The 25183-nt window shown below is 40.3% G+C and overlaps 1 protein-coding gene across 5 annotated transcripts in view; it reads left to right on the top strand.

Moving 5' to 3' along the window:
- Positions 1–12965: 12965 nt before the first annotated feature.
- Positions 12966–25183, top strand: part of NRP1 (neuropilin 1) — a 131975-nt gene continuing 119757 nt past the window's right edge. For 2 of the 5 annotated variants that reach the window (XR_005647976.1, XM_039839768.1), the window contains exons 1-2: positions 13696–14238; positions 17677–17851. Coding sequence is in view for 4 of the 5 variants with exons in the window: in XM_039839768.1 (XP_039695702.1) it covers positions 14160–14238; positions 17677–17851 (254 nt within the window). In the remaining variant the exon portion in view is untranslated. Of the gene's footprint in view, positions 13106–13694; positions 14239–17676; positions 17852–25183 lie in introns of those variants that run through there. The other 3 variants (XM_039839765.1, XM_039839767.1, XM_039839766.1) reach the window with 3 other exon arrangements.

The raw sequence follows: 25183 nt of genomic DNA, 5'->3' as shown, positions 1-25183 counted from the left end.
ACGCCTGGCTTTTCCCCATTAGTATCCTATAGATTTAGTGTCCTTGACCCACTTAAAAATAACCCAGTCTAAGGTCATAAGGAGCCTAACAGCTCAGGGCTACCAATAATGAAATTCTAGCTATGTGTGAGTTTCAAATGTCTTAGTGAACTGGCCTGTGGCTTATCTTTTATATTATTTCTATGGGAAACCATGTAGAATTCTAACCAATTAATTTTGAAGCATATCTAGAGCATAACCCATTCCTAAGCTAGAGACCACACATAATAATAATCACCCAAAATACACAGCAGGAGCTGAAATTGTACAATTTAAAATATTCTACCAGGGAAGAAGAGAAACTAAGATATTGGGAATGTATGTTTAATAGTTGTAGCTATAGAAAAAGAAAGTAAATTAGTGAAAGGAAAGAAAGAGAGAGAGAGAGAGAGAGAGAGAGAGAGAGAGAGAAAGAAAGAAAGAAAGAAAGAAAGAAAGAAAGAAAGAAAGAAAGAAAGAAAAAGAAAAGAAAGAAAGAAAGAAAGAAAGAAAGAAAGAAAGAAAGAAAGAAAGAAAAGAAAGAAAAAGAAAGGCAGCAAATTCAGAAGTCTTTTTTAAGTGAAACTACTAGCTAATAATGCTGTGGTGGGAACCCCAATAAAACGCTTACATTACAGTCTAACAGGTTCCAGAATCCTCCAATGGTTAGGAAATCAAGTTACTGAAAGCACCACGTCTTTTGTATTTAGAATGTCCTCTCTGCTTTAAACTAAATGGTGTGTTGACTAGATGTTAACAATAACCAAAAAGAAAAGAAAGCAAATAAACAAACGAAAAAAAAACACTCTTTGTTCTTCTTTTAAAATAAAAGCATTAGAAGAAACCAAAAAATAACAAGGCCATGGTACTAATCCAGACAGAACTGAAGGGACAAAGTAAAGGTCACAATTGTGTAGTGCACATGAGCTCAACACCAGAGGATTTGGAAGCTTCAAATTAATACTGTAAAAGTGTTTGTGCTTAATTATGGGAGCCCACGGAGGCCCTTCCTTTTCCCCTCCAAATGTGGGGAGCCATCAGTAATGAAAATTACCTGGTTGTGAGATTAAGAAAGACAATGTGCTGGACACCAACCAGGGGCCAACATGGTTCTGACAAATTACAACAAAGCCTCTCTTTTAGGGCAGCAGGATATCACTCTGGGGGATTTTTCCATCAGCCAAAGTACACCTACCTGGATCTTTGTAGATGTGACCTTCAATTAAGGCAACGATTTCCTCATTACCCATTTTACACAGGCTTATTTTATAGAGAAACTCCCAGGGTGCACAAAATGGAAAAACTCGGGAGGAACAAGAAAAGGGATTTTAAAATCAGGATAGTCATTATAGCCTCAGGGGAAAAGGTGGAATGTTTTGAGAGCTTTTATAAAACTTTATTTTATTTCTATTGTTTTCCAAGGACAGTTTTTATTAAGGGACGTGGTTGTCAACATAGCAGCAAAGGTATGCTTTGTTAGATGGATGAAGAAGCTCCCTGACCCCCTCAAGCTCTAGGCCAGCATGATGCTGAGGAATATTTTTATGTTAGCAACAAAACCTATCTCCCAGACTCCATAATATTGAGAATATTTGCTCTTGCCAGCTACGGCTGAATCAGTGTGAGCCCATCGAATATCTCTAAGAAAAATCTAAAACTGCTCCAGCAAACTTCTCTCTCAAAAGCATGATATTCAATAGGTAGAACTCCCAACCTCATGAGCCAGTCTGCAATTAAGCTCAAGATTGGTCTGAAAAATATAATATATAACATATGATATACCCCTGACAGAGAAGCTAGAGACAACATAAAAGGAACCCTACAACCAAAATTGTTATTATTTTTCTTCAACTTGACCTAGCACCAGTGATGCTCCATTACTGCTGTCCTGGTTGGAAGTGAGAATGAAGAAGCAGAAACTCAGTTGAGTGCATGTTCTGGTTCCACTGACAGGGTACCTAGAAGGCAGACCATTTCCAGGAGCACAGTAGCACATGAACAGAGAAACATAAAGAGGAACAGCCACGCTTTAACCAGCATTTTCTCAATAAATCTTTTCCCTAAATTTTTAATTTAGTTAACTCACAAATATCCTTCATGAAAGAAGTACTTCTGTTCCCTGCTGAATAGGACTACCTATTTACCCTGTACATAGGAGAAATCGGGCAGAGAAGAGATTTGGTGAGAGGTATCTGCATCTGCGAGTTTTTGTGATTTCTTTGTTTTGCTTTGTCTTCTAGCCTTGGTCATTCCCTGTCATTGCTCCGATAGTACATTATTTTATTATCATATTTCTTATCGAGAGCTAACAGTATATACAGATAGACATGCGATGTGGTCTCCATGTCCACTTCAGAGCTTCACGGTCCATCTTAGAAACACAAACAATTCAGAAAAAAAATATACTGAAAAGGTTTCAAATACCTGAAGTACAGAGAAGCCAGTCAGTGTGAGGCATGCGACATCCTGGTACACCTCTCTACACATTCAAAGTCTCACATAATATTGGATAATGACACGCTCACTCTAATGTTTTTAAAAAACTGCTCATAAACCAGTAGAACCATTCAACTATGCAACTGATAAGGTCCTGAAAATGGCTTAACTCCATGTCTGTCTTTTACAGATGAAAATGCTGGCAGCCTAGCAGGAAGAAGCCATGTGTTCAGAATTGCACAGTTTTGCTGGATCTGGGACTGGACTCTGAGTGCAATGCTCTGAAATTCAGTCATGTTTTCTGTCATATGCTTTCATAGGTGAGACTCTCCCTGACACTGTCTCCATCTCCACTTATGCACGTACTTTAAATTTTTTAAAAGGGTAGCATTTTGTCAAAAATTAAACTGGCACTACAGAGATATGTGGGCCTATCTCAGAAATATCTAAATATAGTCAAGTAATTCTTTTCTTCCACGAGTCTTAACATACCTCAAGAAAACATACCACACAAGATTTACAGAACATAGTGTTCTAAGTTCCTTACAATGCGATGCTGTTTATTGAAAACTTCAGACCTGGAGTCCACCAATCGCGTCACCCCAAACACTTTGGATTTGTTGAAGAGAATGCATTATTTTATAAGTAATTCTTAGGCCGTGTCTTCACGGCAATCTCTCCAGAGTAAATATGTCTTCGCTTCTCTCTCAAAGATGTCTTAAAATTCTGAACCCGAGTGGTATACTCTGGCTCCAGCATGCTTAGATTCCTTATTCAGTATTTCTATAAGGGAATCCTGGGAGGTTCTTTGCCTCTAAAACCTTCCCTATTTGGACAACGTGGTCTCTGAAATCTCGCCATTCTAGGGGTTAAGTGATATATTTCTTTTAAGGTCTTTGTGAGGGGGCATGGAGAAGAAAATAAAATTTAGGACATTCGATGAAAAGGAAATAAAAATGAATTCCTTTGCCTGCTTTATAATTTTACTGATAGCTAATCCTAAATGAAGTAATAGCCTCAGAGTTTGAAATAAAAGCTATGGAGTCATGTTATCTGCCACAGTCGGAGATTTGGATCAAAATCTAAAAACAAAGCAAAAACAAACAAACACAACACATGTAACATAATAAAAACGAAGAACTGAAAGTTTCATCACTCTCACTTGAAAACAACAAATAGCAGAGAGAGTGGTCTGCTAAGTAGTGGACACCTGTGGCTTCTGATCATCTAGCATTTTTTTCTACTCTCTTCACAGGATCCAGAGACCCTCTTCCTCTCTTGGAGATTTCTTCTCTGCCTTCTGTCCATCATGTGCCCTCATGCCTGCAGCCAGAGTGGGCAAATGACATGGGCTAGCTAACAAGAGTACTCATCTCCTTTGACAACTGACTGGACCAGGAAGGAACAAATAATTCAAGTGGAGCCAATCAGAATTTTAATAAATAAAAGTAATTACCTGTTCTGGGGAGAAAAGCACCCTACCTTGGAATCTTTTCTCTATGATCACAATGTAGAAAGAAGGACCACTTAAGCATGGAGCCCCCTGTCATTACCTTAGACACTGCCTGGTGAGTGCTTGCTTGAGAATGAAGCCAACTCAAATGAGAACACCATTTGAACCTTAGTTGGCCCTAGCTAAGCCTGAAGCCAGATCTGCTCCTTGATTTCTCAGTTATGAACATTAAATTAGAATTTTGCTTTAGCTAATCCAGATTGTGTTTTTTGATATCCAAATGATAACCATGATTACCACTCACCCATGGATCCTGGAATTTATCAGATGCTTTCTCTGATAAGTGACAGGAAAGTGCTATCTTATATCTACATAATAAAAGAGACTTACTTGACACGATCAGGTCTAATATCAACTACATAGTTATCAGAGTTGAACTGCCTACAACAGATAACTGTTTAAAAACCCAAGGCAGACAATTTCAAACTGAAGTCCAAAGAATCTTAAAAATCAATGAGATAGGAGTTGCCTTGCCGAATTTGAACTCTGCATGTATGTCAGTTCTTCCAACTGTGGCAGGAAAGGGTGAAGCGATGCCTTTAGCTGGTGGTACCCAGGTCACTATGAATTCCGTGAATAATTATAAAGTTCCAATGTGTTCTTGATTTTTTTGCTTTACATTTCAAAATTGCTTTACATTTCATATTTTGTTTTATCACCTGTCATTTCACAGTTTTGCTGTCTCTACTTTTATATTTCTATTATTTTGATTTTCTACAATTAAAACTTCCTCTGCAAAAAAATCAAAAAGAGAAAGTGCAAGATTGTCTCTTACTAAATATTTTTTTCTTCCTGTCTACATTGCTATTTATTGTCCCTATTGGGTGTTTATAGCATTTGAGCAGGAGGGAAATGTGCTAAAGGTAACCCGTTGTACTAAGAGATTGAAGACTTTTTCAAATAAAAAGTTTCAAAAAAGGCCTGCCTTGTTCCGCGTGACTTTTTCATGTCATACAAGCTTTTGTGTGGCATGGAGAAAGTCCATCTAGACAGTAAGATATGTAGCTGAAAATCAACCACTAAGCATTAATTTATCACACCCTACATAGAAGGCAAGCCACTTTGACAATCTGATAATTTAATATATTAAATTTAAGAAAGAAGTCTTTTTGAAAATAACGCCCACTGATAGTCTACCCAATATATTTGACTAAACTATTGAAGCAGGAAATTGTGTGACAACTCAAAACAAACAAAATAAAAAATCACATAAATATCTGTAAAAAATGTGTGCGATATTTTGTCAAATCTTGACTTTACAAAACTAAAGAACCATGTTGATTGTATTTCACATGAATTATCCAAATAAGCCAGTCTGTGGCTATCTGGTATAATGTGTAAATGAACATTTAAAATTCTTCTTTGGCCATCTCTAGGAGGAGAAAGAATAAAGAAAAGAATAATTAAAGGAGAAGACAGTACAGCAAAGAGTCCGTTGGAGCGACACTTTCCTGTGCATCAACAGACACATTCATTAATTTGGTGTAAATAACGGTTAAAAAAATTCATTTTTAAAACATTAATTGAGCACCTACTTAGAGTCACTAAAATGAAAATTATTTCATTAATATTTTATTACTACTTCAGCAGGAGTTAAGTAAACTTTCGTGAGTTTCATGGAAGACTAGCCGATTTTTCTAAGAAAATGTGTTTCTAGACCAAATTTTCAACCCACAAAGTTATTAAAATGACAGCGACAACAACATTAGCTTCTGTAGTCAGCCTGGGCTCCACTGCAATTTCACTCCTCTCTGTAGACTTTCAGTACCTCTCTCTCTCTTCCCTTATCCTGTGACACAGGAGAAAATGGAAGAGAGTAGAGAGAAAATGCCCCCACTAGAATGACAAACCTACTCTCAGTTACTCCTACCGGCTCCTCTTTTCATACACAGTTTTAATAGAGGAGCTGTCCCTCTCCAATTTAGGATAAATCTGTCCTTTTGGGCTCCAGATTATATCCCTACCTGCCTTCTCAGGCAATTTATACCCTGATTATCTTTTCTGTGCTTTATTTTCAACATCTTTGCCATTATTCGATTCTACCCATCAGCATTTAATAATGTTCAAGAGTACCCCACCTGAAAAGCAAACGAAAAAGAAAAGAAAAAAATCAACCTCCCTCCACACTTCTTCCTTTCGGAGCTATGTTCTATTCCCCTCAGTAGAAACTTTCATTGTCCTTACTTCCTTACCTTCCATTCATTCCCTAGCCCACTTCAGTCTGGCTTCTAACCCTGTCCCTCTGTTACTCCACTGAAATTACTCTTGTTAAAAATCACCTCTCAGTAACTATCATGCCATTATGTCCAATTGCCTTTTAGTCCTCAACCAATGAGAACTCTCAAGGGTATTCAACTCCTCTGCCTAGCACTTCATTTTAGAAATTTCCCTTCTACTTGACTTTTATGACAATATATTCTCCTGGTTTTCTTCCTTCCTCTGCAGCTGCTCATTCTCAAAATCTTTTGTTGTCTTATTCTGACAATCCAGCCTTTAACTGTTCCTCAGTGTTCTGTCTTGGTCTCTTTTTCAATTCCCTCAGCAATTGTATTCCTTCTACTTCAATTATAATATCATTATAATTATTATATTATTATATCACTACATATCAGTGACACACATTTTATCTTCAATACAAACCTCTCCTCTGTATTCCTAACTCATTTGATAGTCTTAGAGAGACTAAAAACTGAACATAGACCAGACCAAACTCATGGTCTTCCTTCCACTAGTCTTCCAGTGTTCCTTGCCTATGTGAAGGTTATCACTACCACCCACCTAGTTATGGGAGCTGAAATCTTAAAGGTCATCCTTTACAACACCCTCTTTCTCACTGGCATATCCATTGCATCTTCTGCTTTGTTAATTATACATTCTAAATACATCAGGAATACACCTCCACTGCTATGATCCTGTTCACACTCTTACTTAGGTTCTACTACAGTTACTTCCTAATTAGTCTTCTCACTTCTTCTTCTGCTCTACCCATAACCCATTCTCCATGTAGCACCCAGAGTCACCTAATAAAAATACAAAACGAAATCAAATTCTGTTAGGATAAATTCAACAATTTTTAACTGTGTTTTTGGTCTTTATTTTACATTTTTAAAATTACTTTACTGGTTTTTTAATTCCTTCAATTTTTAGTTCTCTATAAAAAACTATGATTAAATTTTAAAAGAGAGTCACTTCGTGATTAGATTGCTCAAGTTAAATTTTATGGACTGTCCTACTTAAAAATAGTCCTTTTGAAATTTTGAATATATTTTCTCTAATGATGTTCTTATTGGTTTGATAAATGTTTCCATTGGTTATTATTATTTTAATTTTTAAGTTTAAAATATTTCAATGAAGGCAGAATAATCTAAGATTATTTTGAGGGGCAAATAATATATAGTTTCCAAACTCTATTCCTAATCTCTAACAACCAAAAAATGTTTTGAATCTATTAACATAATTCAAATTTTAGCATTTTCTTCTTGCAACTTGTTATTGTACATACTGTACTACAAGAATTTTACATTTTAATTTTGTTTTTAAACTTTATATGGTAATCTTTTTTCGATATTTGAAGAATTTTCAAGGTAACTTAGAAAAGGCCAAAAATGAAGGATCAGAAAGTAAAGGTTTGAGACCGGGCAAAATGGCATAGATAATAGAGGCTTTGTTCATCTTCTCTTGAGACCACATCAAAGTTGCAACGGAAACATGGAGTAAACACCAAGCAGAGTTGCCTGGAGTATAGATAAACAGAAGCCCTACGACTAAGGAGAGAAATAAGAAACCACTCTGCAGCGGTAGGAGGTAGGAGGGGGAGAAGACATAAGGTTGCCCGGTCCCCAGCGGCTGAGTCGGACAGAGGCTACGGGAGCTGCAGACATTCCTGCAGACGTGTCCGCGACCAGACTTTCCAGGTGACGGACTTACTCGCTCTGGGCACCAGTGCTGGGATGGCTGCTCGGGGAGCACCAGGGACTTATAGGGGGACAATGAGTTGTTGGAGTGACGGCCGGAGTGAGGGCCAGAGTTGAGGCTTTCACCCAGGCAGAAGTGCGGGTGGTATCCATTGTTCCTCTGTTGAGCCCTCCCCCATACCAGTGTTTGGATAGCAGAGTGACCTCTGCCCAGAGGATTCCCTGAAACTCCACCTCCCCCAACTCATGGCCCCACCCAAGCCACATCCAGGTGTGTCCTCATTAAGTCAGGTGCCCCTTGTTGAGCGGTGCCAAGACTTGCACTGGTGGCAGCTGACCATGGTTTCTGGTGTGGTTTCTTGAGGCTACTATAAGCACAGCATCTGTGGATCGTTTGCTAAATCTTAATAGGTGGCCCCAGAGGGGCACAGGCTGAGGCTAAACTTGGCCCGCAGCTGAACCCCTTTCAGGACTGTGCCACTGGACACCTACTACACAAAGCCACGCTCATAAGACCAGGAGACTTAGGAGCTTTGCTTAGCACATAGAAACAGACACAGAAAATCAGCTAAACTGGGAAGACAAAGAAGTAGAATCCATATGAAAGAACAGAAAAGAAATCCAGGAAAAATGGAATCAAGCAACCTAATAGATGCAGAGTTCAAGACACTATAAGGATACTCAATGAACTTAGGGGAAGAGTAGACGAACTCAGTGAGAAGTTTAAGAGATAAAAAAAAACATAAAAATGGAAATGGAAATTATAAAAGGGAACCAGTCAGAAATGAAAAATACACATCTGAGATGAAGAGTATATTAGAATCAACAGAAGGGATAAAGAAGAGGATTGAACCACCAATATAAAAGATGGAGAAGCCAAAAACACCCATTCAGAACATCAAGGAAAAAGCCAATATGATAATAATTTAAGGAGCCTATGGGAAAAAATTAAATGTAACAATATCTGTGTCATAGGGATATCTGAAGGAGAAGAGGGAGCACAAGAAGATGAAAACCTATTTGAAGAAATAATAATGGAAAACTTCCCTATTCTGATGAAGGAAATAGACGTACAACCCCAGGAAGCTCAGAGAGTCCCAAAAAAGATGAACTCAAAGAGGCCAACGCCAAGACACACCATAATTAAAATGCCAAAGGTTAAATACAAAGAGAATCCTAAAAGCAGCGAGAGACAGGCAATTAGTTACCAACAAGAGAGCTCTCATAAGATTGGCAGCTGATTTCTCAAAAGAAACTTTGCAGGACAGAAGGGCTTGGCACAAAGTATTCAAAGTGATGAAACCCCAGGATCTACAACCAAGAATACTTTATCCAGCAATGTTATCATTTAGAGCCAAAGGACAAATAAAGAGCTTCTCAGACAACAACGACAAAAAAAAGCTAAAGGAATTCATCAACACCAAGCCAACATTACAGGAAATGTTGGAAAGACTTCTTTAAGAAGAAAAAAACATGTATCAAAAACATTACAGGAAATGTTGGAGGGACTTCTTTAAAAAGAAAAAAAATGTATAATGTTGGACGGATTTCTTTAAAAAGAAAAAAACATAAATAATAGTAATTATTTATGTTATTAAACATTACAGGAAATGTTGGAGAGACTTCTTTAAAAAGAAAAAACATGTATCAAAAACATAAATAATGGTAATAACTACATATCTATCAACAAATACTTCAAATGGAAAAGAATTAAGTGCTCCAGCCAAAAGATAGGGAGGCTGAACAGATAAGAAAACAAGCCCCCTACATATGCTGCCTACAAGACGCTCTCTTCAGATTTAAAGACACACACAGACTAAAAGAAAGGAGATGGAAAAAGATATTGCCTTGATGAATCTAGAGGGTATTGCACTGAATGAAGTAAGTTGGATGAAGACAAATATCACATGATTTCACATATATGTGGAATCTAAAGAACAAAATAAACAACAGCAACAAAAATGGAAACAATCTCATAGAGAATAATTTGAGGGCTACTAAATGAGAGGGGATTGGAGGGTTGTTGAAAAAGGAAAAAGGGATTAAAAAGTATAAATAGATAGTTACAAAATAGTCATGGAGATATAAAGTAGCATAAGGAAAATAGTTAACAATGTTGCAATAAATATGAAAGGGAAGAGGGGTACTAGATTTAGTGGGGTGATCACTTTGTGAGTTATATAGATCTCTAATCACTATGCTGTACAACTGAAACTAATATATTAGTATATGCTAACTATAATTGAAAAAACTCATTGAATTGTACAATGTAAATATGAGCAACTAATTGTCTATTATATTTCAATAAAGTTGTAAAAAAAAAAAAACAGAAAGAAAGGTTCATGAGTTTACTTTTTTCCCCTCCTCTGCCAATCCAAATTAAGGAGATAATCACAAATGTGGTCCAAAAGACACCTCTTGAATGATCGAATTATTTGATAAAAGTGTATTTTTAATGAAATTATTTTAAATAATAGTAAATTAATTTAAATACCATTTAAAAATTTTTTCCCAGTTTCACTTGTTCCATTTTTACATTTCAAATGTAGGTTAGCTCCTACTAAAAATATGTGCTTTTCTGATATATGTGGGTTTGGTGCTTTAAAAAACTTGACTAGACTTGATACAGTTTTGAAATACCAACCTGGATCTCCATAGTGCATCAACCTGAAATATTTTGAGGAAGTTAGTGGTTCAAATGGCCTTTTGGGAGCAATGGATCTCATCTTTTTGACAAATTAATAAGAGGTTGATGAAAGGCACCAAACATTTACCGCCCAGTCTATTCTTAAGGACGGGCGGTGGTTCAAGCCCTGCTCTGGAGGCGGAAGCCAATGTGCCCTATTCTTGCAGAGGTGCCTGCCTGGGGATCCCTGGCGCTGAGTTCTGCCCAGCCAGGGCCTCTGACCTCTGTTCTGGGGGTGTGGTCCATGAATCTTCCCTTCAGTGGAACTCGGTCCTATCTAATCTGGGGATTTGTGATGTCAGGAAGAGTGATGTGTTCCTGAGACTAAAATAAAATCAACCTAGGAACACTGAAAAATTTTCTCCTCTATCACTTATTCTCCTGTAAAGGTCGGTCTGTCTCCCTTTGTGGAGAATTGGAGAAATCTAAAACTGACCCTTTTCAGCACTTAGTGGAATCCAACAGCAGAGGAAAGAGGTTGTTAGCAAGGACAATTTGGTCTGTACCAACACACTAGCCAGCAATTATCAATCAGTGCGGTAGAGCTCCATTACCCAGGGCTGTGTGGAAACTAAGGAGTCTAGAAACGCTTCAGATCACCTAAGACCAGAAAAATCTGAGGCAGAACTTAAAGATGATATTTCCCCCCAGATAACACAGTGCATATTTTGTTAGTTGGTTGGAGAAAGCCTGGCAAAAGTGCTCAGCTGGTGAGCAAGAAAAGAGACAGGCGTTTTCTGCGCGAGGACCCCCCGGAGGAGCCCTTCCTGCGACCCGCAGGAGGGAGCGGGTGGGACTAGGCTGCGGAGTGGGGGCAGTCCTTCACTGAGGGCTTGATATGGTGGCTTTATTTGTTAGCCGGGTGGGTCCAGGCTGGGAAATGCACACTCGGCAGGGAAAGGGGAAGAGAGATCCGCGGCAGTTTTCTAAAAACAACACAGCTCAAGTCTCCTGCGTGTGCCCCTGCGCTCACCCCGCGGAGGGACAGACGGGTCAAATCCAGCTCCTGAAGCCAGCTGGCCGCCCAGTTCCCACTCGGAAGAAGGCGGGTATTTGTGACTTTGGGGCGCCCTGACCGCTGCACCCGCCCGGTTTCCCCGCTCTGTCAACCTGCCAGTTTCTGAGAGGCGCCTGCCTCTTCCTCCGAGCCTTGGACTGAGGTCGCTTGGAGTCGCCACAAATCTGATGATGCAGCTCGCCAAGCACAGCTGGGCACTGGGACTGGCCGGGGTGAGCCCGTGGCGGAGAGGCAGGCAGGGAGGCGGCGTCGCGCGGGTCGTAGCCCAGCACCAGGGTTCCCTCTGCGGCACTTGCTCCCCCTGGGGTAGAGCTGGGTGCGGCTGGCGCCCCCGCCTCGCCTCTCGCCGGCTCGCTGGGGTGCAGGGCTGCCCACCGCCCCGCCGTCTTCTCTTCTGCTCCAACCAGGCATTGGACCTAAAGCCTCGTAGTGCCATTTCCTCACCCTGAGCCTCTCAAAGGTCCGGGAGCCGAGAAAGAGAAATCTGTTACGAGAAAGGAAGCTCTCGCTTGCAGAGCGGGCTCGCGGCGCTCAGGGGGCTGGGTCACCGGCTTAGAGGCGGGGGCTCCCTGGAGTCGGCAGGCGGGTAGGAAAGCGTGACCCTGAGACAGACAGAGGTGAGCGCCGGCGCCGCCAGTGCACCTCTGTGAGCGCGGAGCCCACCCGCACCCCTGGGGGCGAGCGTCACTCCTCCCAGTCCCGACACGCTAGCGCGGAGTCCCCGCCAGGGGCCCGCGCGCCTAGGGCTCCCTTTCTTACGTCCCGCCCTAGGTCTTCCGCCAAAACCTTTGACCAGAGTCTCCTTGCCAACATTTCTAAATCTCTTTTGCCAGCACTTTGCGCCAGGTAGGAATAAGGCTCTGCTCTCGGGTGCATACATGAACGCCAATCCCCAGAAGGTGTCGTGACCTTTTCACCTTATCCTCGAACTCCTTCGGAGGGCATCCGAGGGCATTTAACTCCTGTCAAGGGCCTATTCGGGGGTCGAAACCTGTTTGTTCCCTGATACGTTCTTGCTATTCAAATCAGCAGAGCTTTCTGCTGCAGTTCTGAGAAAGCTTCGGGAATGGAACTGGAGGGCATTCCGCCCACCGCGAGGACGCGCCACCGTGGGAGGTGAGGGTGGGTGGGAGCTAGAGGGCCGTGGTCAAAATGGCCTGCGGCCGAGAGGGGGGCCCTGCCAAGAGTGCACACACCCCCTCCCTGCCGCCACTGCTTCACCTCCCCTGAGATGCACAGAAACCCCCGCCACTCAACCCCTCTTTTCCAAACCACACCTGGGCTTGGAGACGCGGGTTGGGCGGGGTCGGGCAACTGCTGCCTCCCCTGGCTGGCAGTCGTACCAGCTCCCGCCTTCCGGCGTTCCCGCTGCCCGGGAGAAGAGGACACCAACACCGAAGCCGCGGCGGGCACCTGGGCGCGATGGGCGTCCATTCGCGCTCCCTGACACTGGGCAGGAAGGCCTGGTCTGACTCGGCTTGACGTGGCAGCTACACTGCCCACCCTCGTACGGCTCTGGGGTGCGTCTTCCACTCCAGCCTTGCTCTCCGCCCCGTCCCTGCAGTCCTGAGCCAGGGCGTCCAGGGGTGCCCTGCGGCTCCTTGCCACAGGTCTCGGGCCGGCACCGCTGGGAATGGCAGGGGCTGGCGCTGCGCTCCTCCCCCGGCAGACACCCGCCGGGGATTCGGAGTTGTAAGGAGCAGCCGCCACCTCCCGGGCGCTCCGTGCTCCGGGCGGCTAGATCCCGGAGATCCTCCGCCAGCTGCCCGCTGCCCCCCGGGCGTCCCAAGCGAGCAAGCGGAGGTAGGACAGGCCAACCCTGTCGCCGGCCCCCACCCGAAGCACAAACGCCCTGGGGGCAGACCCTAGCGCCTTCCTCCTGTAGAGATCCCTGCAGGGCCTCCGGGAGAGACGGACAGACGGTTGGGGAAAGCACACCCAAGGAAACTTGTGCCTCCCCGTCTCCTGTCAGACACTGACTGGCGAGCCAGTGCGGGTAGAGGGGCGGGAGGAAGCGAGGGAAGGGCTCCCGGAGGGGAGGGGGTGGACGGGAGGTGGGGGAGGAGGGGGTGCAGTTGGTGAAACTCCTCTGTCTCCCGCTCATCTTCTCATTGCTTGCTCCTCTCCTTCGCGCAGACACCCCGGACCTCCCCTGGGCGCCAGCTCCTCGGCTCCAACGGGTCCAGAGACAAGCCAGATTTTTTTTTTCTTTCTGGAAATTGGCTTGTGTGTTTCACCTCCACCCTCCTCCCACCTCCACCCCCCTTTTTTTTTTTTCTTTCTTTTTGAGACATGGCCCGGGCAGTGGCTCCTGGAAAAGGAACAAGTGTGGGAAAAGAGAGAGGAAACCGGAGCTAAATGACAGGATGCAGGCGACTTGAGACACAAAAAGAGAAGCGTTGCTCTCGGTTCAAGGCATTGCCTCGCCGCTTTCCTTTCTACAAGACGGACTGAGGATTTTACAGCTCTAGGCGGAGTTGGAGCGCTTCGGATCGTTTAGATTCCCTTCTTTGCTCTGTTTTGCCCGCACGTCCTCATTCTCCCGAGTCTCCCCGTGGATCCGGCGAAGGGAGAATGGAGAGGGGGCTGCCGCTCCTCTGCGCCGCGCTCGCCCTCGCCCTCGCCCTCGCGCCGGCCAGCGCTTTTCGCAACGGTAAGTGACAGGCGGAGGCGCGCGTGACAGCGCCCGCCGGGGACTCCCTGGCTGCGGGATCCGGCCGGGGCTCGGCTTCCCGCTCAGCCAAGATTCATGCAGCGCTGCCGGGATGAACCTGGAATAGCCACTTCCCAGGCAAAGGAAACTTTTATCCAGGCGGAGAAATAAAGAACTAAGATCAGTCTGTTTGGGGCAGGAAGATTTAAAGTCCTCGGGCTCCCTCCTGAAGTTGGTGGTTTGGCTGTGGTGGTTTTCCTACCTCTGTTACAAGGTAGCGTGCCTACCTTCGCATATCAGCACACCAATTATCTTAATAATGTTTCCTCCCAAAGGCAATTAGATGAGACTCCCTTTCAAAAATCTGATGGCTGTAGAAAGCTGATGAACGCTTTACCATGAGAACTTCCTGGTTCCCTTACAGCTCCCCTAAAACTATTTCCTCTGGTGGGTGCCTTCAAGAGATAGTGGTTTGTTGGTTGATGGAACTTCCTCCTCCGCCTTTGTAAATCATCCCCAAATCCGTCGAAAGCATGAATGAAAGTTACATAGTGTCAATAAAGGAACCTGATATATACAGTGTAAGGCATCAGGATATCTGAAAATCCCTAACCTAGCTGCAGCGTCCACTTAGCTTTACACTCTTAAGTAAATGAAAGACTGTGCTGCGTTATAAACAGTATACTGTAACCTAATTAATGTGTTTTAAAATGCTATTTGGTCGTAGGCATGTTTCATTTACCCTGTGAACTAGGTGAAGGCAAGGGTATGAAATTATCTTTACAGTAAGTCTTCAGCAATTATTATTAACTAATTATCAAATATTTACTTTTATCTGGCTTAGATTTCAATCAAAGTAATTAGAAGAAAAGACCATCCACTACTTATTGTAGTATATTGTTTTAATAAGAGACCACGAGTGGAAGGAGTTCAGACTAAGGAATTTAAATCATGTCTTTATGATGGAAGTTAATCTCTCTAATATGCTTTTTGGAGATTTTGTGATTGAAGCAATAGATTTCACCCCATGGCTACCATGCAGTGTTCTAAGAAGCAATAGATTTCACCCCATGGCTACCAAGCAGTGTTCTAAAAGATAGGTTTAGAAACACACTCATTTGTGAATGTGGAGTTCAATTTATTAATGAACCTGAGTTGGTGGCATATTTCTATAATCTGGTAGGGGATGAAATAACATTCTCCTCCAACTGAAAGAGCTCAAGTGGTTAGACTTTAAAAATTACAGCAACTCACCCTCCTCAACTCTTGAGATTAAATCAGTAGCAGAGGTGTTTGCAGAATTGATTTGAAACCTAATGCAAATAGCTTTCAGACTTTAGGTTGTGAACTCCATAAATACATACACACACATATATGTGTGTGTGCATGTGTATATATATATATATGTGTGTGTATGTGCATATGAATATATATATTCATAATTTCTTTTCTTAGCAGAAATCAGGGGAATGCTAAGAACCTGAGCTTCAGTTAGTGAGCTTGACTGGTTAAAGCATGTTGTTACGCTTGCCGTGACCACAGCCTCTGTAACTCAGCAGACCTCTTAAAGCCATGTCCGCCTCCTCTGAGTACCAGTGTCTGCTAAATTAATTCATTAACCTTATTTAGGGCTAATGGTTCAGAGTCATTAAAAATTGCTCTTTCTTAATCAACTGCTAGAGAGACTGAACAGAGCCAGGGAGTCTAGCAGTCCACATTATCTTATTACACTGTCACTTTCTCAGAAGTCACAGATTAAAGAGCTCTGGTGTGGTACTGAGTCTACCTAAATGTCTTCTGAAGTGACTCTGTCGAGTGACTAGAAGCAGTGCTGTTTTATTTCATTCCTCTAACAGATGCCAGACTCTGCCATGATGTTCGTGCAGAGCTGGAAGAGACTTAATGTGATGGGGTCACTTTCCAAGTTCTCTGCACATTTAAAATAATGCAAGAGCCTGAGTAGAATCACACAACAGAGTCCAGTATGATCATTAGCTGAGATTCTGAACTCCAGTTGCAACATAATTTCTTCTTGGCAAACCTTAAGCTTTTAAAAGCCAAGCAAAGGAAACCAGAATGAGGCTACTACTGCTCTAAGAAACAGAGTCAGAAACACCTAGCAATTGAGAAAAACAATATAATTTATATTGTCTTCTTTTTAATTTATGGGAAATGATTTCTGTAATGCATGTAGCTTTATGCATTTTTGATGTGCACTTCATCTTTCATTTCCATTTGACCTGGTTTTCCTGTAATAAAATTCTGTAGATTTATAAATTCATGCTGAGAGCAAAGAATGCCATTCTCTTTCCACAGGGAATCTATTAGATGCAATATTAAAATCTATATATACCATTACTGAAAATTTGTGATTGATAGGCTTACATATTTCACTGCTTTCATACCTGTTCCTCTTACATAGTTTATACACTGAATTTTTATTGCTCAAAATTAAGCACCAATAAATGTGGCAGCTTTTCAGGCTGAGGCTCTCCAGTGTGAAATCTATCATAAAAAGTGACAATAAAAATCTACGCTGAACAAGAAAGCAACTCAGAGACTGGTTTATTTGGCTCTTAGTGAATCACTTTAGCATTTGGATTTTTGAAACGAAGGTTCAAAACTAGTTAGCTCACCTTTCCCAGAAGGTGAGAATGGGGCTTACCATATGTGACACCAGGCCTCAGTGTGGTGGGTTTTCTTCTCTTTCCTTCCCCCACCTCCCCCACAACGTGTTAGTAATTGGAATCAATGCTGTGTGGCTATTTATTTTTCCTTCTGCCCAGTTACTTTGATCTGGTCTCCAAGCCTGAGCAACTTAGAGCAGTAGAGTAGAATTATTTCTGCTTCACCAAATATACATTGTTCCATGTCATCTGGATCTCAAGAGCAGAGATAACTCAAAATCACTCAGGTTTATGGGTAGATAAAACAACAACAGAAAAGGTTTGTCTTGGAAGACAGTCTCCACTGATCAATGACAAAGACCAGGCTTATCATCAAAAGCTACACAAGGGGTCGAATGGCATCATTTAGTCACCTTCTACTTAGAACTTGCTACTTAATGTGATTACACTTCTTGGGGGATAATTAAGTCTAGCAGAAGCTCCCTGAGGACCATGTTAACATCCATTGAGGGGATTTAATGTTTTTAATGCTATTAGACCTTTTTCTTGGGACAGAAGTTTGTGGGGGATGGGGGTCGAGTACTTTCAGAGCTCAGTCCGCTTTCCTCTTGAGCCAGCCTTCCTGGGATCAAAGAGCGGTCCTTGGTGGTGTGTTGCTGTCAGCGTCACATGAAGGACCTGCAAGGGGCCTCTCGGAGTTGAGTTCCCCTAAGAAATTGTGGAATGTTTAATAGTCGGTAATTTGAATACAAACTAGAATACCTAACTAGTTGTCAGGAAAAGATCTACTTAAATGTTATTTTTATTACAGATAAATGTGGCGATACTATAAAAATTGAAAGTCCCGGGTACCTTACGTCTCCTGGTTATCCTCATTCTTATCACCCAAGTGAAAAATGTGAATGGCTGATTCAGGCTCCCGAACCATACCAGAGAATTATGATCAACTTCAACCCTCACTTTGATTTGGAGGACCGAGACTGCAAGTAAGTGGAACGTGTTTGAACAGGGCACCACAGCACCATCTAGTGGTCATGCATGTCTAAGGGAGACGACAGTCTGTGTACAATCTGGGATATAAATGGATCCAGGAGGGATTCCAATCTAGGCCAGATCATATGTCAATGGAATGGAAATTAAATTATGTTAAGTGATTTCTGAGTTCCCCAAACTAGGAAGATTATATTTAAATGTGCAATCGCTCATATTCTTTTTCCTGTTAACACTTTTGGTTTGGAAACTCTTTTGTTAAATTTATATACATGTTTCTCTTTTTTTCCTGGAAAAGGGAACTATAAAGCTAAACTCTCACTTGAGTTTTTATGAGGTATCGCGAGACACTAACATATATGCATGGATAGACAGTGAAGTTGAATATTTTATAACAAATCTGTGGCACATTTTGTGATTTAAGAACCGTATCTTATTGAGTTTGATGTAAGAAAAACAAATTGTCCTTGAAAAAAGTAAGGAATATGGGGTAAATTGGATGAGGAGGTTTTTTTATGGTAGATTAATGATTGCAAGTCTCTTACGGAAAATGCTGAAAATAATTGTTAATGCACAATGAATGCAATGGGACTCAAATATGAATCAGTGTTTCATCTGTCTGCTTTAGTCTTACTATCTCCTTGTATTGTTAAATTACTAAGCATTGTTAAGTTACTATGCCAGATTTCATTATTATGAAAAACTTCTCACTGTAGAGACAGTCTAAATTAGATTTCCTTACTTTATGTGAAAGAACTCGTGTATAGCTTTCCACAGTATGCAAAGTAAGTTTTAACCTTGCTGGCAGTAGTCCACAAAAATCCAGATATACTCTTCTCTCTGGACATCCTGTGGACCAACCATCTCTGTCTTGTCTACATCATCTCATTCTTCCATACTGCTCATCATGTATTCTCCAGAGACTTGAACCTGAATATCAATCTTTAATGAAGTTTAGATATATTAATAGTTTTTAGCAAAGTAAAATAATCTATTTAAATCTAAATTCTATATCTCAGAGACTGGTATGTTTCCCAAGTTTTCAAACGAGTCAGTTTGATATAATTGTATACAATGTATGTAGGTTACTACTTTCACTGGATATAAGCATTATTATGCAGGCACATTCATTTCAAAAACTATTTTATCTGCAAATGCCACCCTTTCAGGGAAGAACAGAATAATATGAAACTGTTCCCACCTGTGTAGGAAGTCCTCCCCAACCTGTTGAGTTGGTGAGGTTAACTAGTTTTTCACAGTCAGGAAAATGAGGTCATCTGGTTAATTCGACATTCTAGTACCTGGAAAATTAGCATGCATTCATATGCAATTGATCAGTTTCCAAATATTCAACATACACTACAGTGCAATAAAATTATGCCAATTCTAATTTAATCTTTGTTCTGTGATTCAGAAGTGCTTTAGGGCATTAAATTGACTTTTTAATCTTCTGCAAAAGTTGTCATTAATGGAGTTACAGTGACTGCTAGGAAACAGGGAGTTCACCTAGACAACTAGAGATATGTTCTTTATTTCATTTTATCTTATTTTATTCTTGCTTTTTGAAAATACTTAAACTGCTATAGGAGATTTTTTTTAAAAGTATAATAAACCATACTCAAGTAATAACATTATTCCCCAAAATAAGGTGCTATTAAACTTCAATAAACTCATGTTTACTAAATCCTGACATGAAAATCATGACCACATATATGTTTAATATAATAGTTTAAGAGTTCAGAATAGTCACTAGTTATTAGCAGTGGTGAGCTAATAAATGTTTAACAACTGGATCATGAGAGGTGGAAGGTCAAATCCTGATTTGTGATATTTGCCAGTTTCTGTAGTATAAATGTTCCCTCAATGGCCAATTTCAAACTACCCATGTGATGTCACTGGACACAGACTTGCAAAGAGATGTGTACAGTTGGTTCTTGATAGTTGGTGGGAGCCAGCTCCAGCGCACAACTAGAGCAGATGTGTAAGAAGCGGAAGCCAGCTGAGTGAGTTAATATACGTGAAGTGCTTAGCGCAGTGTCTGGCACACAGAAAGCCTTAAGTAATTATTTGCCATACCGTGATGTGAAGCAGCAAATGGTGGGAGTAGGGGAGTACTTTTTAGTTTTTTTTTTTAAGATGATAAGGAAAAGGATAATTATAATTTCTAGGAAGCAACAATTTTAGTGATATTAGCAAGGTATTCAAGAAACTGAAATGGCCAAGAAGATTGTTTCTGTAATTGCGATGGTGAGATTTAAAAAATTTTTTAATGCTACTGAGTAAGATGGTTTCTTAATTGTAGTAACTGAGGGTTTATTCTTTCTGTGAAGGTGCCATCTCCTGGCCAGCCTTGAAAGGCTGATATTTTTGTGCCATGTTTTGAAGTGTTGCTACCTGATCGTTTGTTTTATCAGTGAAAATTCCAAAAAATATATAGGAAGACCAACTTAAGACATTGCAGTCACTGTCTTTCCAGGCTAGTCGACATAATTCTTGGTCATTGTTGAAATTTGTAGTTGAAATCCTGCAAGTGTGGCACAATTCTTCCTTTTATAAAGACTGTGAGAAGAATCCATAACTTTAAAATCTACAGGGGATTAGAATTTCCTAGGAAAAGATGGAAGCCACCAGAAACTCTGGGAAAAACAAATTCATAGACTTCAAAAGTTTATGTTAGATGTGAAAAAAACATAATTTGGGGGGTTCTGGTGGTTTTCTAATCAATTAATTAATTAATTTGTTTATTTATTTATTTATTTATTTTGTAATTTACGTTTGGGCTACTTCCAAAATTGTGTTTGAAAAACACATTCGGAGAGCTGGTAAGCTTTTAGTTATCACTCCTTTTAAGAACAAGCTGTTGTCTTGAGGTATATAATATGTCTATATTATACGTCTAAAAGCAGTAAAAAAGTACTGTTGTACCAATGTCATAAAGTTACATGTAGTAGATAATGAAGTAGTGGATGTGAGACCCCCCTTGAAAAGTTAAAAGCTCCCCTCAAAGGAAGTTATCAATTTTATGATATCTTTAAAAACTTGGTGATTGTTAGAACATTTGGAAATATGAAACTAAGCATTTATTAAACTAAATATATTGATTCAGTAATGAGATGATCTGAATATAATACACCCTGCGTTTTCTCTTGAAATTGTCAGTATTTGTATAGTTAACTTTCACCATGTAAAATCTTGAGAAATTGGTTCCTTAGCACATTTGCTTATTGAGAAACATCCTTGAAACCCAAATAAACAATTATTTTTCCATTAGATGTAGGGATGGCTGAGTAATTAAATAGATGAGTTCTGGTAGAAGTAACTATTTTATTTAAAATTTTACTGTTTTATTTGTAATTAAATAAAAACTATTTTGTAATTTTAACAATACAACAAAAGGTATTTTATTTAGTTATGTGACTTATCACAACTTTTCATGTGAATAACACCAAGACTGACCCAGTACTTACATAAACTATGGACTTAACCTTACAATAAGTTTTTACAGTACATATCAAGGGGGGCTGTTTCCTTAGAGAAAATGAATATGCAAGTTGTGCCTGACAGTTTTAAAATGCAACAATCTATGTTTAATACACCATGGAGTCTGGCTTTATTACAAATAAGCATCAAAAATTTAATATTATAACTCCCTGAATTCTTTTATTGAACAAAGTGCTGAATCAGTCATTCAGCAGAGCAGTAAGTAGAGCATCTGTCTGCAGGGCTAACTTGGTGCTAGGATTTCTAGCTAGATATATTGCCCGGTTTTATTGTTATGTTGATATAAAAGAGGGGGCTAAGAAAATGCTCTAAGAGGATGAGAAGGTGTTAAGGAAATGGACAGAATGATGATTTTTCTTGTTTGCACCAGCAAAATCCTCCATGCTTGTGAAATGTCAAAGCACAGTTAAAAGCAGAAAAGAAAGTGACCTGCCTTTTCTGAGTGTATCTCAGAAAGCAGTGTTCATTGTACATTGTAATGATTTTCAGTGTTTACATGGAGCTAGTCAGGTCTAACTCCATTTAAGTTTTCTTCGGTGGTCAGGCAGACATCTTGAATCTCGTAAAACTTTATACCTGCATAATAAACAAGAATGTCATTGATACAGTAGTTAGAATTTATGGAACTTTTCCGGTTTCCCAGCAATGTAACCTATCAGCATGATAATTTATAATGGTTTGTGACAAATACTGCTGAGCAAAGAGGTGTGTGGTTACATTCAGATCAGATGTCATCATCTGGGGAGCAATAAAGATTTCACAGACATTGGGTTAAAAACATTTAGAAAATGAATGTGAAGCTCCAGAGAGTCTAAAAAGGTGGCAGCGTTGGGGGGAGAAAGCCCAGGAGTGGTCTTCTTACTGACAAGTTTCTGACCCAGGGCCTGATTGTCAGTGCTGTTTTGTAGGATTTCACCAAAACACAAGGCTAACTGAGTATAGATGCTTTACTATCTAGAACTGAAATTCGTAATCTCTTCTTTGCTAATGACCAATAGTAGGTGTCTTCTTCCTTTTTCAATGCAATCAAAGGAAGATTTCGCTCTTGTAACTTCATATGAAGTTTAATAACACTGATAATTAAATGGAGATGAACTTCAAGTTTGAGAATTTTGTTAAAATAAATTATAAATTGTCTTTTTATGCTACTTTTAAAATTACCTCGGTTATTACTAACTTTGAAACGTCACTCATTTCATTTACTTTAATAGAATGTAAATTCACTGAATAAAAATTAATATGCCCTTTGTTTTTCAAATCTAATTCTTCCTACAAATTTAATTATGCAATGGTCACTTAGTCGTTTATTGGCAATTTGGGGAATGTAAGTTCAAGTTTCAGTTCCCTAAGTAAAGTTTTCTGTTTTTACTTTATTTACTCTGTTCAGTGTGGATTTTTGCATTAATTTTGAGTTTTAAAAATTTCATTAGAATTTTATTTATCTTGACTAGCAAGTTCTTTGGCTTTTGTGTCCGAGGCAAGTGCCTCACTAGCCCCAGTCTTGTGTTTTAGGGCATCACTTAGACCAAAAGAAAAAAAGACCTCACTCTATGGAAAAGAGTATTTTATGCGAAAATACCTCTCATTTTTCTATATGAACTATAGGAGTTTACGTACTTTTAATTATAATTTATATCTAGAAAAATGCACAAAGTAAGTGTAAAGTTTGGTAAAGTTTTACAAGATGACCACATCCATATAACCAATCCAGAGTAAATATTCCCAGCTTCGGTGGAAGAAGCCCCCGTGTCCCTTTCAGTCATTAGCTTTTGGTCTCAAGGGTCACTACTGTCCTGACTTGTGATTCCATTTTTATAAATTTCAAAATTAGACAAAACTAAACTATAGTCTTAGAAGTCTGTATGTACTATCCTTTCACTATAGTGAAGTTCTTTGGAATGGAGATAGGAAAATGTGTTCTGTTCCCCTTCTAATTAATAAAACAGCCCTACTGAAGCATTCTCTAATTTTTGTCAGTGACTACCGTAGAAATATCTTGTATTTGTTGCATATACTACAGTTATGTAAAATAAGCACCAAGTTTTCAATCTGGAGCCTGCTTTATATGCAAGGCGAATTCCAAAAACTCTTCCTTTGCTTTATTTTTCCTCGTATTTTCATTGCTGGTTTTGAGCTCAAGCAACTTCCAGATACGGGCAGTGTGAGAGGAGCCACCACCAAGCTCAATTCAATTATAAAACCATGGAGTGGGTAAGAATGAAGCCTTCTCAGAACAACTGCGGGCCGCCTGCAGTACCCTCAGCCGCTGCTCAAGCAGATAATTATCTGCTTTCTTCCTTTTGATTTTTTCCTCCATTAGCACTGATTTAATTTGAGCAGAACCCCATGTGCTTAATAAAATTAATTTTCTTTATTATTTCTTACTATAAGCAATCACATTTGATCCTAATGAATTTTGAGTATTACAAGATTGTTTGTGTGTTAGGCATTCCTGTAATTTGAAAGACGCCACCTTTATGAGGAGCTAAAAGAAAAGGTTAGTTGAAAGCTTATCAGATTGAATCAACATGTGCACGGCATTTCCAGATTTCACTTTGGGGAGCAGGCACTTAAAAATTGATCCAAGTGAGACATATGCCTTCAGCCAGCATGCGTATTCTCAGCTCCATTCTTTCCAGCTTAAAACTTGGTACTTCATGCATGCTGACATACTTCGGTAGAAGCACACACACAAACACATATGTGCGTGTGTGTGTGCGCTTGTAAAGGAGCCTCCAAAATAAACTTAACTAATTGCTGTGTAGTATTCATCAAAGCTGATCATTAAGCCTGAAAAACAAGAGACAAGATTAGTGTTCAGATCAGGTTCCAAATGCCTCATAATTGGGTGTTTGTAATCAATCCTGATTGTAGGAGTCAGTGACTTGGCAGAGCATAGCACCTCCAAAGAAGATTTTCCCTGCTATTCTCTGATTGATTGAACTGTGTCTAGGTCAGTTAGGGATGGTATGAGGTCAGTGTAATGCTCAGACTGGCTGTGAGGCAAGCTAAACACATGCTGGCTTATGGTTGAAATCATTTAGTCTTTACAGAGAGCTTAGGAAGTGAACTGCATTCATTCAGAACTATTAAATTCTGCAGAAGAGCAGAGAGGACAAAAAGAATATTTTGGCTTCTGTCCACCCAGTTGCTTTCCGGCATGGTTTTTCTCTGCATCAAGCCCAGGTCTGTGTTAAACGTATCTTATCTCTTACTTAGTCGACATGTTGTTTTTTTTCCTCCTCTAATTTAAATGATAGAGTGTTTAGGAAGGAATGATCTTGGCTGGTTCTTAACGTCGGGCCCTCACAGTGCCCCTCGTGGCGCTCTCTAAGCACTCTGCCCACATGACCTCCCTCTTCCTGTCATCCCATCTTCCAGATGACAGCACTGAGATGAGGAGAAGTTAACCGAGCCCCATTGCTCAGCTGCTGCACCAGATAAATACCTTTCCACCTTTGTGACTGAAGGGGTTTGGGGTGTGCCTCTTGAATGAGAAAATTTTTATGAAACGTTGCCAACTTATTTTTTATTCGAGTAGCCATTTTCTTCTGTCAAATACCTCACACAAAAGTTTGACTACAAACCGACTAATTCTGAGTAAGACTTAATTTTTAAACTCAGTTCAGATTAAGTAAGTTCTGGTAACAACTGCACAGAAATTTCCAACTAATTGGCGTTTTTTGACTCAGTCAGAATTTGTCTTAATTTAGGAATGACATCCTGGCGGTGGGGGGGAAATATCAAAATTCTGGTCCCTTTGGTCCATGGAGTTTGAAAGCGCAAAGCACATAAAAACACAATGCTTATTTGAAGCCTCATAACCA

Source organism: Pteropus medius, unplaced genomic scaffold, assembly GCF_902729225.1.
Source record: "Pteropus medius unplaced genomic scaffold, Ma_sr-lr_union100, whole genome shotgun sequence".
In the NCBI taxonomy this organism is placed as follows: domain Eukaryota; kingdom Metazoa; phylum Chordata; class Mammalia; order Chiroptera; family Pteropodidae; genus Pteropus; species Pteropus medius.
This window is presented reverse-complemented; position numbering and strand designations above follow the sequence as displayed.